Below are 20,048 nucleotides of genomic sequence, written 5' to 3'. Positions count from 1 at the left end.
AAGCCCACACCAGAGATTTGAGCCAGAGAGTGTATAGTCCCAGATCTGGAAACAGTTATTAGACTCTAGCCAGATCCAGTTGGCTTGGAAGCACATGGGACCCAGAGATTTGGATCACTTCCAACAGGCTAGTGACTATATAGTGGGGCATGGGACCAGGTTGTAACAGTGGGGAAAACATAATTTAATCAAAATAAACAACAGGAATGATGAACTTCTAGAAGACTGAAATAGATCAAATAAATCAATACTGTATAGATTTGATTATTCAGTTGCATATTTCATTCAGTTATAAACATTCATTTAAAAAATTTTCTGAAGCTGCTACAAAATTTCCGCCATAATACCGTAGAAGTTAGGTGTAGATTGCCCCAGAGTACACAGGGCCTTGAATATAGCAAAACCTATGCAGGATGGCTATTCTCATGTCCTGCTGTAATCTCAACTGAACTGAGTCATTCAAAGTGAAAAAAATAAAATGCATACATGACTCATAGCACCCACGTGCCATAGCCATCAAAGTGTGGCTTCATGTGAGATCGTCTATACCTTTAGCCCCAGCTTTTAGTGTAACCTGCCTTCCTTGTGCTGCTTCCTGAACTGAGGAAGGAGTAGGGAGCTGGCTGTGTGTGTCATTCATAGTATGTGCCCAGGACAGAGAAGAAGGGTGATAAAGGGAAGGTTGTTTAACACTAGTCCCTTCCAAGAAACTTAAGCTGCCCTGCCTACCACTGCTAGAAACCCAGTGTTCTCCTGCACACAGCATCCTGCACACACCAGTGGCTCAGCTGAAACTCCAGGAAAATCATCTGGTTTTGAAGGTGTTAAATAGCTGAGCAGCAGCCTATGTTTAAGGGATAAAATGATTAAGCTGACACTGCAAAGGAAAGTTTTAAAATTATATTTGGAGTGCTGTGTTTTGGTAGCTTCACGCACTGTAATCATATCCTCATATACCATTCAATTAGAAATGTTGTAATCTCCTAATGGATTGGAAGTGATAATTCTCTGACACAGGATCAAAGTAATATATTAATAACCTCAAATTTGTTTTCCATTCTGTTGTTGCCAATGGAAAGGACATTTATCAGGATCATTATGACAGAGTGGCAGCATTTAGGGGAAACAACAGGTGTTCTTTGCTACCAGGGAAGAAACAGGATATTACTTTCTGAATCAAACGTGTCTTTCCATTATTTATATAGTACTGACAATTAAATTCAACTAATTTCCTATTATTGGAAAGGCCTAAACATCAGGGACCACACCTGGACTGCTTTGTGCTGCTCTGGTACTAAGAAGCAGCTCCAAATCTGGCTTCACCTTCTACTTGAGAATGTACTCACCTAGGGGACTCCTGAGATGGCACAGGACCACTATAGTGGTTCCCACACAGTCATACTTACAGCCCAAAGTGTGGGAGGAATAGTCAGGTTACCCTTATATCCTGGCAATCCTTACCTGCTGGAATGGTCTTTTGCATCCTCTGGTGAAGATTACAGCAGCCATGAGGATGCTCTAACCTATGAGAAGATGGATTGTTGGATAATTGATGGATAGTTTTGGGGCTGGATTAGATGCCAGGATAGCTTAAAGTCACTTGTGTACACACCTTCCTGAGCTGTGGAAACATTTCCTTTCTTCTCGGAGGTTGTCATCCTCCAACACAAGATTGGATTTCAGTAATGCTATATGTATTTAATTTACGAAACATTTTTAGAACATTTAGAAAGAAAGCTTTTACATTTGACTGCTCTCATACAGTGTTCTCAAAGAACTGCTAAGAGATAATTATTCAAACATTTGAAATTTAACAACCAAAGAGTTGATGCTGTGGTGTGTATGACATTTATATCTGCAGAGGTCAAATATGTGTAATTAGAAGCAAAACACTGGAACAAAAGAACTGTGGCTGGAATCCAGATGTAAATCCAACAGAATGTTAACACAATTGGCCAAATACAGGCCTCATGTAAATGGATGTAACTCCATCGAAATCAATGGAATTGCACCTGCTTTTACCAGGCCTGATTTGGCTCTGTACCCTATTTTCCCTTGCACTTTACAGGATGTGGGAGCTGAAGAGACCTGAGTAATTTCTCATAATTTATTTGGGTTACCTGTAAGTATAGCACACAGGAGGAGCCTCACATTCCTTTTCCTCATATAACGTGTCTGGGCAGTCACGGCCACCATTTGCAGGGAGCTGGAGGATGACTCGATGGCGAGACTGTTTCTTTACTGTGACATCCCCTACGAAGAGTACAACAGTGTGTTTATTTCCTGCTCATACACAGACGATTTCTAGAATTAGGATTATACTGGGACTATAGTAATTAGAAATAGAAAAGATTTAATATATTACATAATTGATTCCGTTGCTGTACAAGACCAAGTTATTTTGCCCATGACAGAAAATTAATGATATTAACTTACTATTATACTTGATCTCAGGACAAAGGGTGAAAAAGAAGCATTGGTACAGAAAGCATTTCTGTCAATAACAATATACATTCATACACTGTACGACTGAGTGATATGCTAGATGGGCCTGATATGCTGCTATGCTGTACAGCTTCATAGATTATTTTATCCTTAAAATTAAGACATGTAAGCAGAAATGTACATAGTGCAGTGAATAATAAAGCTCCATTCCCTAAAGAGCTCAACAACAAAATCTAATTCTTTTACCCTTATCTCCACACCCAGGAGGTGTGTGGCAGATTTAATTTATGCATTAGTCTTTATCCAAGATTTACTTTAACTATATCTGTGTTTCCCATATGGGACTTATATTACCCTACAATCAACTACCTTCCTCAAGAGCATGCAGCATGTTTAAATGTGAAGTTTTATTTCCCTGATATGACTTAATTTACTGGTCTCACATTTTTCATTATTATAGACATTTAGTATTGATGATAAATAGTAAATTATTGCAGTAAAAATTAGATTGTGGTCATATTCGAAAAGTCCGAGCTCTGGGCAGAAAAAAATATGAGTGGAACCATAACTCTGTAGTCATTCCACCGCCCTGATTTGCTTCTAAAACTAGTACGATCTAGAAGTTTTAAGTTAAAAATATACATTTTGTAAAACAATAGCCTTAAAAACTTAGTATGGATAAATCATGGCAATCTGGTCCTAAACTGCAAATAAGATCTTCACTTAGGGCATTAGTGTTGCTCCAAGCCACGCTGACTGGTCTGGTAATAGCTTCCAAACAGTCACTGCAGCAACAGGGCAAACATGGCTCCTAGGCAACACTCCAACATCAGTGGCTGAGAGGGGAACAACACAAGAACTGCTACACCAGACTCTGACACCTGGGTATTCTTCAAAACAGGAGGAATTCTCAGGTAGTCAGTAAAGTAGCCAGAGCAAGAGCCAGGATCTCTCCCAAGGCGCATAGCAGAAGAGACTCCCAGAGATGCTGCTGACAGCAACAGCAGGGACAGGTGATTATTGTAAACTGAACATTGTTGCAAAGATATTGAGATAACATTTGGCTACTGAGTAGAAATGATATTCATTCCATTAATCAATTTTACTATCTCATTTGCCTGTCCCTATAATTTTGTTTACATTCAGTGTGTTTCAATTTGCAGTACATGTTCTTGAGGATACGCTCAAGTTATTAAGAACCTTTTTTAAAATAAAACAAGACAAGACAGTTTTGCACGCTCGTCAGGGAACAACCCTGCAGAAGCATCTCAATGAGAAAATTATAATATTGCTCTGAAATTATAGAATATTAGAAGTGATTCTAGGGCTTCATAGTAATATTATGGCTATGATGAAATAATTTATTCCAAGTTTTAAGTAGCATACCCAACACTGTGTACTATCAAATTCAGTGGTCCCAACTATCATATTTTTAAGGTTATACATTTAATCTCCCTAATTCTTTATTAGTTGTTGTATGCTCCAACAACTAATTGGAATGACTGTAAAAGTGACTTTGCATCCTTTGCAAAGCATGGAGAATTGACTTTGACATTTAAAGGGTATTTATTTGATGCAACAATCTCATATTTTTTTATAAGTGACAATGAGTAATCACTATGCTCCATGAGGGAATTAACACATATGAACATGGAATTACATTATTGACTATGCCTATAATAGTGCATATTAGAAGAATATTTTCTGTTAAGCTTAAAAGAGAAAAAGTGATAAGACAGAAATATCTGGGCAACAATAATTTTTTCAATGCTTCCGCTGTAATGCTAATTTCAAAGCAATAAAAATTCAAATACATCTATACTGTGTAACTTCTTTTAAAAGCTTTGACAGGTGCATTAAAAAGACTTTGCAGTGGGCGTTTAATTCAGAACCTTAATATTAATTTGAATGTTGGTTATTTTTGTGGTTTATTTTCTTATGATTGTGAAGGTAGTATAAAAGCGAATGGACAAAAATGAAAGAGAACCACTTCTGTTAGTACTTTAGGACTCACATGACAGAGACTTTTAGCTTTTGTTGGGCCTACTACAATCATGCACATTTGTTAAAACAAGAACAGAACCAAATTTTGCCCTGGGATATTTGCTCAGGTTTTCCAGTGAAGTCAAACGGAGCAGTATGCAAGGGCATATCTGACCTGCATTTAAAATGTTTTTCTAGTTGTACAACTGCATTGCAACCTTCAATGGTGTTAGAGTATTCCTGTCTATGTGACTAATGAGCTATTTGTAAAATGGCAAATCTAACATTCACCATAGCAACTGCTATGTCACAGTGGCCTCTCTCTGAAATACAAGAGAAATACATCTAAGAGAAAAAACTTTGCCAATACCAATCTGTCAGAAGCCTACACAGTAATAAACTAAGTGTGTGGTTTATTTTTAAATAATCTGCCCTCTAATACACAGTGAATTATAGTACCTTCTTGACATGGGGAAGAACACAATGTCCAATCACTGTATGGAGTCACAATACAGTCTTTCCTACAAGGAAGCAAACAAGGCCTCACCGTTTCTGGTCGAAGGCTTTCAGGACATCTAGAGAAAAAAAAAAGGAACATTATAAAATGAATGATCATTCTATGACAGTGTTAATTCCTGAGGGATGCTGAGAACCTGCAGGTCTGATTGCAATTTTTTTTAACCATTTAAATGCTAGCCTCTATAATTTTCAAATGGTGCACAAGGTGCCAGGTGTATGAATACATTTAATGGGAGTCATATTCTTATAACAACCGCCCCCCTCCCCTTTCCCCCGCACTGCTTTTCAGTTTAAGGATAAGGATTCCAGTTGCCATTTGCAGGAAAGCATGCCCGGCAGTTGAAATCCAAGTAATCTTGATCTGCATGAGACAGAATAATCTTGAGTGAGGGTGGAAAATTTAGAGCAAGATGTCTTTGTTATCTGTACTTTTGCAGAGCTTAAGAAAAAGGATATAAAGAGACTTCTTAGGATGGTTATTTAAATCCAGCAGTTTAGATGTTGCTTATGTTTAGGTCTTGTCTACACTAGAAAGGGTCTTCAAGATAGTTATACTGGCACTCCCTCCTAGTGGAGGCACAGCTTATATCCGCAAAAGAGTTCTTTAAACCGGTATAGCTTATTTTCTTCGCTGAACTGGTATAAGCTATACTGATTTAAAGAACACTTTAAAGAACCAGTTCCCCAAACAAAATAAGCTATAATGGTAAGAGGATCTTTTTTTTTGCTGGTAGAACTGCATTTACACAAGGGTGATTTTTTGCTATGTTTGCAAAACATTTTCGTATAGACCAGACCACATTTAGCACAGTTCTTGACAATATATATCAATAACTAATCTACATTCGTGCACATTAGAGTTTTCTAGGATTTTAGAAATCTGTGTGATTCAAATTGGCTATGTGCATTCATAAACCTATACAAATTTGACATGAATTAAGGAACACAGCCACTTGATTCAGAAAAAGCCAATTAGATCATCCAGTTTTCTCCCCTATGAATGCAGGATTGTTTTCTGTATTTAATTTGTCATGGAAAAGATCTTGTGCATTATGTGCTGGTGTCTATTTCTGCAAAGACATTACATATTATGACCCTGATTTCCACTACAGCCAAACTGTGCTTGGATGAACTGGAGTGGCAGCTGCAGGAAGCTGGCTGCACGTTCCTGTTTCTCAGGCACCCAGCCCTGATGGATGTAAGGTAAGAATAGCAGGGAGCCTGTTCTGACTTCCATTATTAGTATATGGTCTGCAGCAGGACAGGCCACCACCCCCTGCCCACAGAAGACTCTTGACATGCCTCTCTCTCCTCTTACACCAGAGGTGGTGTGGTTGACTGAAGCACCTTCGCTAGCTTTCAACTGGCAGAGATCTCTTCTCTGAAAGGGGAACTCTCGCCAACTATTCTGCGCCTTTCAAGTTCATTTTGTGTCACTTACATGGTACAAGGTAGCCTCAGCAGACTGGAGAATCAGAGTGAGAATGTGTTTGTGTGCACGCGCGCGTGTGTGCGTAATCAAATACAGTTGCCGGTTTTAAAGAGTATTTATCAACAGTTGCCACACAGTGACTACGTTTTCAGAGTTTTTTCTGTTCTTAAGATAGGAGATATCTTTGGTAACTGTTTGATAATGTTTGGTAAATCTTGACTTTCTAATGACTTTTTTTTTTTTTTTTTACTTAAGATGTTTATATACAGACAGCACAACATTTACATTGACAAAATACCTGCTTTACACAATCAAGATTATATGCAATTTGACTAATTGAGGGCTTCATCTTTCATGAAGTCTGCAGGTTCCAGCCCTTACTCAGAGGCCTTTTGATGAGGCAATTGGTTCAATTAAAAAGCCACTTCTATGTTTATTAATGTTTCTATTTAGTATAGGTGGCTTAAAGCAGCTATTGATTTTCTTTTCCAACCCTTATTCAAGGTGAAATTAAACAGAAGTGATATGAGCTGACATTTGTTACTTGTAAGGTAGATAAAGCCAATAATATTGATTTTATCATATCACAGTAATCCGTTTTATTAAGGGGAGTTTAAAATGAGGTTCCTATTTACATTTTCATGTCGAATGTGTGCTCTTTAAAAATGATTTAATAAATTTAACATGACAGTTTGAAAGGTAACCAATGCCTTTTTGTTCTCATTTCACAGGATTTGTCTATGACAAGACACAATAGTCCTGTTTTCAAAATTGTAAGGTCAAATCAAAGGCAAGCACTCTAATGGTTGATTTAAAAATCAAAGGAAAACTCACGGTAGAATGATTTTTTTCAATGTAAAATGGTTGCCCACTAACACTGAATGGAATGCTTATTAATATCATTTTAATGTGGTTGCATGCACACACATTTTAAAATATGTGATGTGCTAACTATCACGTATATGAGTTCTCCTCCCCCACTCTTCCTTTTAAAGTGAATTTAAGATGACCGCCATGCTGATGAAAGCAAGACATTGGTGGCATTGGGCAAAGGTGCAGTGTGAGAGGCAGCTGCTTTGGAAACTTTCTTAAAGAGCTCTGTTAAGCTACTTTGTTCTTGTCCTGCAAAACACCAACAATTCCATCTCTGGACCTCTCCTGACCAGGATACATTGGCCATACTAGAGAGTGACAAACTGTATGGGCAATTAAACTATTGGGCCGCATAGACCTCTTAAAATCTTGGTTATGAAAAAACCTAACATGTATACAAACTAAGATCTCTATCCTGGCCCTTCCTGGTTCTCTGGTGAGGAGTCTAGTAGAGCTATGTAAACAAAGATCCACAGCTGTAGAGTACTACTTGGATCTTGAGGGGCAAACCACTACCAGCCCCTCAGGGACAGTAACATAGCAACTAAATGGCTTTCAATTCCGAACCTCTCTCCAGTGGCGGAATGTCTGAAGGCACAGGGTAATTCCTGGCTGATCAACAACTGAGAAGATGGATTGGACCAAGATGCTTGGAGTCAGTGTCTCTGATTGACAAATCTGAATTGGAGCTGTCAGCAGAGTCCACTGTAGTGAAGATCCCCCATTGCGATCACCTACTGTTTGCTCTACAGTTCTGCTCGCATTTTAGATTGTGTGCTTTTAAAAGTTATTTACTCATCAGAGCAGACATGACCATCAGTTGAATTGTTTCCCTTTGCAAATACTCAGCTGATTATCTGTATCTAAAAAGGCAAAATAATAATAATAATAATTAACTTAATAAAGAATAGTTCAAAGATCTTTACTTTTTTGGTCCCACTTGTCCCACGTTGACCCTCACACAGATGACTTTTCTTGTTTGCATCCCAACAGCACAGGTGGCCTCCCCATTCCAATTGGTAGATGAGTTGAAAGTGGACACAGAGACATCTTCTATACACTGGCCCCAGGACCCAGTCTGCCAGTGGTACACAGTGCAAGGGTGTTCATTACAGCTGCGTGCTTCCTGAAGTGCACTACTGTTTGGGCACTGAATGCCTCCTGGAACAACAAAGCAGTGCATATGTTCATAAGTTAGAAATAAATAAATTATTACAAATATATTTGAGATTCATATTAAATACATACCAGAACATGTGTCCTTTTAAACCCTTCCTTGCCCCTTATTCAAGTTATCAAATAGCAATGAACAAACATACAGAACAGATCATGAACAGAAAATGAAATATACACGAGGGCAATGTTCAAATGATATCATATATCATACAGTATCTTAATCTGCTGGGAATAATGAATAGCCTGTTTTTAGTTTGAGATTTGCCATCATGCAGACTGTGTTAAATAGCATTTTGGTGAGGAGAGGAAGATTCTAAGTGGAAAACAAGGTTAAATTAACTAGTTATGCACCTCTGGAGACCACTGTTTATATCCAGTTCAGGGAACTAGTGAAAATGAGTTTGGAGATTTTGTCCTAGATTCCAACTGATATTTATCCACATTACATAATCACCAAAGAATTTGGCAAAGTTGGCAATTTCAGCTCCAGCTTGAGATGGCAGAGACGTTGTAGTTCAAGATTAAAATGCAGTGATATGCCAGTAATTGCATGGGAAAGCTGAGATAATGCTATTATCATTATGTTCAGCTCTATTTAGTGCTATCAAACCCACCTAACCTCCTCATCCTAAACAAGTAGAGGAGTGTCCTTTCCCATTAAGATTAGATCAGAGCAGAGAAAGCCATGATTTAAGCATACATTTAATAATTCATGGTTTAAGCACAGAATAATGGGCCCTTCTCTGGATCTGCTTTAACTGCCCATCTCCACAGGCTGAAAAAGACAACATCCTGCCCTGGTAGGCGCCTATCCTAGGTTGTGGAAGAAGTGAAGTGTGTGGTTGCACATTAGTTACACAGGGAACACTTTGCTTTTCCTCTGATATCACTGCAATTATCACCTTATAAGGATTCAAACTTTTTACGTATGGGGGAGAGGCTATTCTAAATTTGATTTAGACAAATAGGGAGGAACTGGTTGAGAATTTGAAAGTGGAAAGCAGCTTGGGTAAAAGTGATCATGAAATGATAGCATTCATAATTCTAAGGAATGGTAGGAGAGAAAACAGCTGAATAAAAATAATGGATTACAAGAAGGCAGACTTTAGCAAACTCAGGGATTTGGTCGGTAAGATCCCATGGGAAGCAAGTCTAAGGGAAAAACAGTTTGAAAGAGTTGGCAGTTTTTCAGAGATATTATTAAGGGCACAAGAGCAAACTATCCCATTGTGTAGGAAAGACAGGAAGTAGGGCAAGAGACCACCCTAGTTCAACCAGGAGAAATCTCTTCAATGATCTGAAACTCAAAAAAAAAAAAAAAAGTCCCACAAAAAATGGAAACTATGTCAAATTAGGAAGCATGAATATAAAAAAATAACACAAACATATAGGGACAAAATTAGAAGGCCAAGGCACAAAATGAGATTTAACTAGCTAGAGGGTAACAAGAAAACATTCTACTAATACAGTAGAAGGAAGGGGAAGACCAGTGACAGAGTAGGCCTATTACTCAATGAGGGGAGAAGACAATAACAGAAAATGTGAAAATGGCAAGAGTGCTAACTTATGTTTTTGTTTCAGTTTTCACCAGAAAGCTTAATAGATATAGGATGTCTAACATAGTGAACACAAGTGAAAATAAGGTAGGATCTGAGGCTAAAACAAGGAAAGAATAGATGTCTTCAAGTTGAAAGGCCTGATGAAATATATCCTAGAATACTCAAGGAACTGACCGAGGAGATATCTGAGACATTAGTGATTATCTTCAAAAACTCATGGAAGACAGGAGAGATTCCCTAAGACTAGAAGAGGGCAAATATAGTGCCAATCTATAAAAAGGGAAATAAGGACAACCCGGAGAATTACAGACCAGTCAGCTTAACTACTGTACCCGGAAAGATAATGGAGAAAATAATCAAGCAATTCATTTGCAAACACCTAGACAATAATAAAGTGAGAGTCAACAGTCAACATGGATTTCTCAAGAACAAATCATGTCATACAAACCTATTAGCTTTCTTTGACAGGGCAACAAGCCTTGTCGATAGTGGGGAAGCGGTAGATGTGGTATAGCTTGACTTTAGTAAGGCTTTTGATACTGTCTCAAGTAACCTTCTCTTAAACAAGCTAGGGAAATATTGCCTTGATGGGGATACTATAAGATGGGTGCCTAACAGGTGGGAAAGCTATTTCCAGAGACTAGTTATCAGTGATTCAGTCAAGCTGGAAGGGTATATCGAGTGGGGTCCCACAGGGATTGGTTCTGGTTCTGTTCAGTGTGTTTATAACTTAGATAATGGCATAGAGAGTACACTTATAAAGTTTGTGAATAATATCAAGATGGGAGGGATTGCAAGTGCTTTGGAGGACAGGATTAAAATTCAAAATGATTTAGACAAACCAGAGAAAAGGTCTGAAGTAAATAAGGTGAAATTCAATAAGGACAAATGCAAAGTACCCCACTTAAGAAGGAACAATCAATGCACACATGCAAAATGGAAAATGACTGCCAAGGAAGGAGTACTGTAGAAAGGGATCTGGGGGTTACAGTGGATGACAAGCTAAACATGAGTCAACAGTGTAACACTGTTGCAAAAAACAAACAAACATCATTCTGGGATGTATCAGCAGGAGTATTGTAAGCAAGACATGAGAAGAAATTCTTCTATTCTATTCCATGCTGATAAAGCCTCAGATGGAATACTGTGTCCAGTTCTGGGCACTGTATTTCAGGAAAGATGTGGACAAATTGGAGAAAATCCAGAGAAGAGCAACAAAAATGATTAATGGTCTAGAAAACATGACCTGTGAGGAAAGATTGAAAAAAATCAGTTTGTTTTGTCTGGAGAAGAAAAGACTCAGGAGGGACATGATAACAATTTTCAAAGGCATAAACAGTTGATAGAAGGATGAGGGTAAAAAAATGTTCTCAACCTCGGAGGACAGGACAGGAAGCAATGGGCTTAAATTGTGGCAAGGGAGACGGGGAGGTTGTGGAATCTCTGTAATTGGAGATTTTTAAGAACAGGTTAGACAAACATCTGTCAGAGATGATCTAGTTATTACTTAGTCCTGCCTTGAGCGCAGGGGACTGGACTAGATGACCTATTGAGGTCCCTTCCAGCTCTGTACTTCTGGGATATGCATAAACAGAAAATTCATATTTATTTTAGATGAGATAAAAAATCAAAAGATATAAGCCATCCTATGTTATTAAAACAAAATTAAATAATAAAATAGTAACAACAATAGTATTTCAGAGCATAAGCCAACCATTATCTGTCTGGGGTTGGAAAGAAACGTCTTGTACGATCTGGTTATTCCATAAATATCCACTAAGGGGATTCTTGCACCTTCCTCTGAAGTATGTGGTATTGCCCACTGTCAGACATAGAATACTGGCCCAGAGGGACCTCTGATCTGATCCAACATATGCTTTAGCTAATACAAACACAAGTTATTGGGCTCAATTTAGGAGTAAATGGCTGAAATTTAATGGCTTGCAATATAAAGAAGTTCTAACTAGATGACCTAATCTTGTCCCTTCTGGCCTTAAATTCTATGAATCTATTAACATGCAATTACCACATTAAAAGCCCATTCCCAATGCCATGCTCTGACCACTAGATAAGGGTCTGGCCAATAGCATAGCATCTTATTCTCCCCTCCCTAGATCATATTTCCTATTTCAGTTTTTCCCCCCATGTTGTCATTTGTGTTTTTTGTTTAATCTCTGTGTTTTTTTACAACCCAGCAGTAGCCTGTTTGGTAACGACATATACAAAGGAAAACATCTGCAGCATCTGCATTATGCTTTAAGGAACTGCCACAGTAGTTATGAAGTATGCAGATACATGTGCTATTTGTTTCTTCCTCCCACAATGAGACCACAGCAGCAGGTTTAAGTTTGAGGTCAAGACCTATGCAAAAACAAGACTCAGTGCATGCTTCCTAATTACAGCTAATTTATGGGAAGGGTTATGGCAAGGGAAAAAACCGCACAAATTGCAGCCCTACATGGCACACAGAAAGAGGTGTATGTTGTATATACCAAAATTGGGTATGTGCAACAGCTGTGAGATGTGTAAGGTCAAGCATCATGTCCTTTACTGTCATTTAAGATTTTCAGATAATGATTTTCCTGAGTTTCTTGTTGCACAGAGAAGACGAGCTTGGAAGCACAACTGAGGTACTGCCAGGCTCACAGAAAGGAAACTTTGTAAATTTCCTTCAAGCCCACTGTGGAGAATGATTCCAGAAAAGACACAAACAGGTGACTGGAACATCTCATATTACACACAAAAATCTTTGTCACTCTGAGTAGATTAAAACAAATCCAGCCACTACTTCCACAGCCACCTGGGGTCTTCTGCCAGTATAATTGGTGTGGTTCAGCTACTTAAGGTGGATGTAGGCCTAGATAAGGCGGTGCACACAACAGTATGTGCACCCTGGCCAGATTCTCAGTTCTAGCAGAAGTCTGCTCAGTGCAGGAATGGGCATGATGAGAAGGAAGAGTTTTATTCTGTCTTTGTGTTTCCTCACACTCAGCATAGCTTGCAGAATAATTTAGAGCAGCTTGATGACTGTTGTATCTTATGCTTGGGTTGTAACAACCCCAAGGGGCTGTTCCTGCAGACAAAAATAGATAAGAATAGCTGGAGAGCAGCAATACACTGGCTAATCCCCTACCTGAGACACACTCCCTACATCTGGAGCTATGAAAGGGGCCAGAAAAAAAAGGCTGTTACATGCATATTTTAAGCCAATTCAGTGACCCCTATTACACCCGGGGTACTTCCCGGAGGCTAATTCTGCTGGTTTTACGACCTTTTTATACCACACGAACAGCATACGAAGAGGATGCAATACAATGAAGAATTCAACCCCATAAATAAGAGTCTAGTTCCACGAGAGTTGCATGTACAGTAGAGCACAGGCCAATGTTGCAAATCCAGTTAAATTCAGGTTTCCTGGATGTCAAAATAATATACCACTATTCATAATCAGAGTGACAGGATATGATTTTTACTTTCTTTCAAAAAGAGAGAGCGAGATCACAGATGATGAAGTAATAAGAAGCTAATTGAGGCCTGGATCCAAAAAGGTAGTTGCACATGTTTAAGTGCTTCCATTAATTTCAACAGGATTACTTGCATGCTTGATCTTCAACCATGCTTAAGTACCTTGCTGAATCAGAGTAAAGCACTGATGCTATTTTGAAGGACTGCAATATTGTTTGAATTTATTATAATTGGATTGCATGGTTATTATCAGATTCTCAGGATCCTAGAATTGAAGTATCCAGGACCAGCTGCAGTGTGCTTTTAGTCACACATCTATAAAATCTGCTCCTTCTGACAGCTCAACAGAACCCAAGTTTGGCCATTTTTAGAGATCAATGTAAAACTCACTTGTTCATTCATGCCTGTCATCATTTAATCTACCATCATCATAGTAAGGGGTTTGTGAATGATTTTACTGAGTCACCTAAAGGTTTTGAATACAAGCTGCCCATATCCTATGGCTATGGGCACCATATAACATAGGGATGGCCATAAAGATCTGACCGATGGTCTACCTAGTCTGGTATCCTGTCTCTAATACTGCCAGTACCAGATGATTTAGAGAAAGGTGGAGCATCAATGTTTACCCACATGAATACAATCAGTAAGTATTTTTAGGAACAGGTCTTAGTGTGGGACAGTATGAAAATTACATGTCCAGCATTGGGAAAATATCATATGGCATCAATTTATATAAAGTGCAATTTTTCAGTTTAAGATATCTAAGAAAATTCACATGATTTTTAATTGTTTTAGTAAGTTTTGAATATAGTACAGATAATACACTTAAAAAGTAAAATATTAATGTTCAAGTCCCATTGTTTTATCAACACCATACAAGATATCAAAGAGCAATCATAAATTTGTGTCTCTAAATCATCTGATGCTTTTCCAGTGTGAAGAGCATTGTCTATAGAAATAATGATGAAATCAATTCTGGAAGCATAGCTAAAACTTTGTTGTGTATTTCTCAAGGTGAAAAGTCACTAATTATTTGTCAAACAAGAAGTGACTAAAGGGTATAATGGATTTACTGTCAGGCAAATGACAACCAATCTAATTTTAGTGAAGCCTAAAAGTTATAATCTGAAATGATATAGTTTAATCCAAGAGAAGGTGAAAACTATACTTCAGGTCTGGTGGTAATGGTATTTCAGTTCTACAAGGTTATCTTTTATTCATAAATCATATTTACTCTCTATGGCCTGCATTCCACATAGTTAACTTTAAGCATGAGTCATCCCACCCCTATTCAGCAAAGCATATGTTTAGGTGCTTTGCACCGCTACAGACTAGGGACCGAATGGCTAGGCAGCACTTCTGCGGAAAAGGACCTAGGGGTGACAGTGGACGAGAAGCTGGATATGAGTCAGCAGTGTGCCCTTGTTGCCAGGAAGGCCAATGGCATTTTGGGATGTATAAGTGGGGGCATAGCGAGCAGATCAAGGGACGTGATCATCCCCCTCTATTCGACATTGGTGAGGCCTCATCTGGAGTACTGTGTCCAGTTTTGGGCCCCACACTACAAGAAGGATGCGGATAAATTGGAGAGAGTCCAACGAAGGGCAACAAAAATGATTAGGGATCTGGAACACATGACTTATGAGGAGAGGCTGAGGGAACTGGGATTGTTTAGTCTGCAGAAGAGAAGAATGAGGGGGGATTTGATAGCTGCTTTCAACTACCTGAGAGGTGGTTCCAGAGAGGATGTTTATAGACTATTCTCAGTGGTAGAAGAGGACAGGACAAGGAGTAATGGTCTCAAGTTGCAGTGGGGGAGGTTTAGGTTGGATATTAGGAAAAACTTTTTCACTAGAAGCGTGTTGAAACACTGGAATGCGTTACCTAGGGAGGTGGTAGAATCTCCTTCCTTAGAAGTTTTTAAGGTCAGGCTTGACAAAGCCCTGGCTGGGATGATTTAATTGGGGATTGGTCCTGCTTTGAGCAGGGGCTGGACTAGATGACCTCCTGAGGTCTCTTCCAACCCTGATATTCTATGATTCTATGACCTGATCCAGACCCTGTTGTCTCCAATCAGTGCCGAATCAGGATAGATTTACTCCCAGGCTTAATGCTTTGCTGAATCGGGGCCTCAAGTATGATCCTTGGAGGGGCTGAGCACAAACAACTCCCACGGATATCCACTTTTTAGAAAGAAATTTAAGATTGTGGTGGAATTTAGGTGGATCATTTGCTTACTGTTCTTTGTTTTACTATTGCACACCCTGACTCCTGATGGTAGTCAATGTCTCCTGTCAAGGTTCCTTCCCCACTCTGAACTCTAGGGTACAGATGTGGGGACCTGCATGAAAAACACCCTAAGCTTATTTTTACCAGCTTAGGTTAAAACTTCCCCAAGGTACAAATTATTTTACCTTTTGTCCCTGGACCTTATTGCTGCCACCACCAAGCATCTAACAAAAATAACAGGGAAAGAGCCCACTTGGAAATGTCTTTCCCCCAAAATCCACCCAAGCCCTACACACGCCCTTTCCTGGGGAAGGCTTGATAAAAATCCTCACCAATTTGCATAGGTGAACACAGACCCAAACCCTTGGATCTTAAGAACAATGAAAAAGCAATCAGGTTCTTAAAAGAAGAAATTTAATTAAAGAAAAAGTAAAAGAATCACCTCTGTAAAATCAGGATGGTAAATACCTTACAGGGTAATCAGATTCAAAACATAGAGAATCCCTCTAGGCAAAACCTTAAGTTACAAAAAGACACAAAAACAGGAATATACATTCCATCCAGCACAACTTATTTTATCAGCCATTTAAACAAAACAGAATCTAATGCATATCTAACTAGATTGCTTATTAACTCTTTACAAGAGTTCTGACCTGCATTCCTGCTCTGGTCCGGGCAAAAGCAACACTCCCCCCCCACCTCCAGCTTTGAAAGTATCTTGTTTCCTCATTGGTCCTTTTAGTCAGGTGCCAGCGAGGTTGTCTTAGTTTCTTAACCCTTTACAGGTGAAAGGGTTTTTCTTTTGGCCAGGAGGGATTTAAAGGTGTTTACTCTTCCCTTTATATTTATAACATCTCCTAAAATCAGGTTTATATTTCTGAGGCATACAGTCAAGATTTGCAGTAGTAAAGGGTAGTAATAGTTCTGTTTCCTGTAATGCTGAATAAGCAATTAAAAGCAAATGTCTTGAGTTACACATGAAAGCCAACAGCTCAAGGAAATTTCATTTTTGGGGAGTTTTCCTCATAATTGTCTTTTCAAAATCTGGTTATTGTGATTTTTGAGATGTTGGAATAGGGCAAGAGAAAGGGATCACTTTTATTTGTTCTCATTTTTAAACAGCATTTCTCTTTTGTCGTGTAGATCTATCTATAGCAGCTACTTATTATATGATCATTAAAAATTGTCCCTTGTACTTCCAACAGAGCTGTTCTGAAGGGTAAAGGTCAAAAGTGTCAGCTCCGCTACATCTTCCCCATTTTTCTTGAATCCCCTGGAGGTTACCCTGACAGAACTCTGCAGGATTTTTGTGGGGGGAGCCAAGGGTGCAACACTGTTTGTCCTTCTTCCTTCAGGTGAATCCTCCTTCAAGTGCAGCTGGCCAGGATGCAGCAGTGCAGTAATGTGTAAGGTCCTTGGGACAGATTTTTGAAGGTATCTAGCACCCAAAGACGCAGATAAAATCCCATTAGGTACCTACCTTCATGTTTAGATGTCTCAATTCCTTTAAAAATCTGGCCCTCTGATGTTGCACTGTTTGGGTAAGTATAGCAGACTGTCTTTGATTTTATAGTCTTTAAAATTCAAAAGTGAATAACAAAGGAATGGTGGCAGTGCTAATTACTCAATTTCCCTGTATAGACAATGTCTCTATCTGATTTCATTGATGAAGTGCTTCTTTTTCTGTAAAATATAGATATTTGGCAGTGCCTATTTTCCAATAGTAAAATATTAACAAATACTGTAGGATTGCCGTTTATTTGTTAACGTGATACCTACAAGTTTTCTCTTTTGTGAATCTGGTGTAATGTGACAGGACTCGAGTTGCAGTAGTACAATTCTTGATTGCTCTGTTTTTTTTAAATGACAAAACTGAACATGACATTACTTCATAGAACAGTATCATTTGGAGCACTGGGTTTGGTGATACTGTTGCTTAATCAAAAGCCCAAGCATGTTGCTCAAGAAAGCTTGCGCAACTCCTATAAAATGCTGGATGTTCATGAAGCAGAGTTCCGATGATTTAGTTCACAGTATCAGTAAATACATCTAAAAGGAATAGGACATTAGATATAATCATTTTCCAGAGTTCACTTTTTTTAGGTGTGCTTGTGTATGTACGATGCACTGGGAATTCAGTCTCATACATTGTCTGTTCGCGGGTTCATTGAATAAAGTCCTGTCTGGATACTGTTTGATCAGTAAATATGCCCACAACCCAGACAATGCTACTGCCTGACCAGACGAGATGAGCTATTTTCTTTGTACAGTCATTTCACACAGGCTTAATCGTAGCTCTAGTGATACCCATGATGGGTGGGAGGGAATCTAATGTGTCCTTAAAATTAAGTTTAATCTAATTTGGGACCACAAACACTATTGTACGTAAAACATAGTTGTATGGTTATTGTACAGCATCACTCCTAGGGGGAGTTAAGGTATTTTGAGGGCCTTAACTGAATATTCCCAAACCTGTGCATGTTTGGATTTCTCTTAAGTTTAATTTTAAAGCTAAATTTCTTGGATATGTAATGCTTGGTTTTGACATAATTACAACATCCCCATAATGCTTTTACCCTTAAGACACTGAGATGCAGTCTCAAACTTAGCCCCACTTTAATTTAGTTTTTAATCTGAGAGAAAAAATAAAGGTTTGTGCCAGCATTCTTGGCCCAAATTTCCTCTGACTGTCCAACACTGTGTAGCACGTGGTGTGCCACTTAGCTGCCTGTATGCCTGACGAGGCAGCATTTGACACACACATATGATAGTCCTTTTTCTAAAACACAATGCAGATTTAAAACAATACACCTATCAAGAACCATCAGAGCAGACACATGAACCTGTCACTGAAACCCTTTTCTTCTTCTCTCTGACCTGCTCTCTTTATGTATATATTCACCTATCTTGTTTTTTATTTAGCACCAGATACTGTACACAAATTGAAGGCAATGAGAGCACTTGCATGAACAGGATTATTTACACGAGTAAAAATCTGCAGGATCAGTTCCATGAAAGGATGCTACATACATGCAAATTATTATTATTATGAATAATAACAACAACTTTGATTGTGGATATGGAAAAGCAATTTATCTGTTGTATGCACTAAAACTCTGATCCACTTATTCTTATGCTTAAGTGTTTGCAGTAAGTTAGGCATAATGTAGGACTACAAAAGACCTGTAGATATCTTGCATTGGAGTCTGTTTATGGTAAATCATTTCCCTGGTTTAATGCAGAATTGCAAAAAAGTGCATTTAAAATAAGAAAAGAAAGATACACTTGTACAAAGACAAAAAGACTAATCAATATTACTTAAAGCAAAGAAAAACACCAAATAGCCATTTCATTAAAATAATAGAAAGAAAAAAACCCTGTACTAAAAATTAACATTACAGACTTTTCTAATTGAATAATAATGGATTTTATTTTAAAAGAAAGGATGCACTGTACTAATCTGCTCTCTCTGATCACTGAATTATTTCAGCTTTGTTAAGTTAATTAACAATTCAGAACCAAATACAAAGACTGCTGAAGTAGGCAACCTTACCTTCACCTGCATATGCCAGAATAGAGCGGGCTCGCATCTGTTTGCCTTCTGTGGTTTTGCCTGAGCAGGTGTGAGAGCAGGACGACCATCCAGACCACATGCTGATTACACAATCCTTTGGGCATGGAACTTCACAGACAATGGGAATTGGATAGATAGCATCTCTACACAGCTGTCTGTCAACCTCTTCTCCTGGGAAAGAAAAGGCCAGTAGCAGTCTATCATTGTTAAATTAACTTAAAATGAGCAATCTAGCCCAGATGGGCACACAAATAAATTAGATTCTGTTGCTGTGTAAAAACAAAGTAAATAGATTACCCATCAGAATGACGGTCTTCTATGGCCTCATGTTAAAAGAACATGCCACAATTCTCAAATGTACTTATGTAGCAGAATTTGAACTCTGATGAAATGGATATGGGTGTGGGTCATAGCAACTGTAAAAAAATCATGAATATATGATACACATGAACAAAATATATTATATACCCAAACAATGTAAGTATATTAGGTCCAGGCAAGTGAGCAGCCTCAATTTCCAGAGGTTTCAGGGGAAAAAAAATCTTAATTTTCAGTTCATGTAGTTTTCTCAGCCCCTGTGTTTTAATATGCACAACTCAGTCAAAAACAAAAACAAAAAAACAACCCCAACTTTGCATTAAATTTGGGTGTCAGAATGTGTAAAGTGTTTAAGCAGAATGGGAACAAAGCTCCTTATTTGGTTCTAAGAGCTCTTTGTTAATTAGCAGGGCCAACATCTGTCTCTGGCTCGGCCACAGATGTTTTGGGGTTCTCTTGGGTCAAGTTGAGG

The 20,048-nt window shown here is 38.5% G+C and overlaps 1 protein-coding gene and 1 long non-coding RNA gene across 3 annotated transcripts in view; one reads left to right on the top strand and one right to left on the bottom strand.

The window, feature by feature from the left end:
- The window catches only part of THSD7A (thrombospondin type 1 domain containing 7A), a 534,141-nt gene that overhangs the window by 104,875 nt on the left and 409,218 nt on the right, over positions 1-20,048 (bottom strand). For both annotated transcript variants that reach the window (XM_084619828.1, XM_084619829.1), the window contains 4 exons: positions 19,238-19,429; positions 8,179-8,413; positions 4,888-5,003; positions 2,121-2,253 (listed from right to left, as the gene is read on the bottom strand). In XM_084619828.1, coding sequence (XP_084475954.1) covers positions 2,121-2,253; positions 4,888-5,003; positions 8,179-8,413; positions 19,238-19,429 — 676 coding nt within the window. The remainder of the gene's footprint in view (positions 1-2,120; positions 2,254-4,887; positions 5,004-8,178; positions 8,414-19,237; positions 19,430-20,048) is intronic.
- LOC311516119 lies at positions 3,294-8,109 on the top strand. The gene is made up of 3 exons (XR_014710328.1): positions 3,294-3,458; positions 6,060-6,150; positions 7,111-8,109. It is a non-coding gene; the product is annotated as an uncharacterized lncRNA (long non-coding RNA).

This window comes from Lepidochelys olivacea (genome assembly GCF_965140295.1).
Source record: "Lepidochelys olivacea isolate rLepOli2 genome assembly, chromosome: 2".
NCBI lineage: Eukaryota > Metazoa > Chordata > Testudines > Cheloniidae > Lepidochelys > Lepidochelys olivacea.
This window is presented reverse-complemented; position numbering and strand designations above follow the sequence as displayed.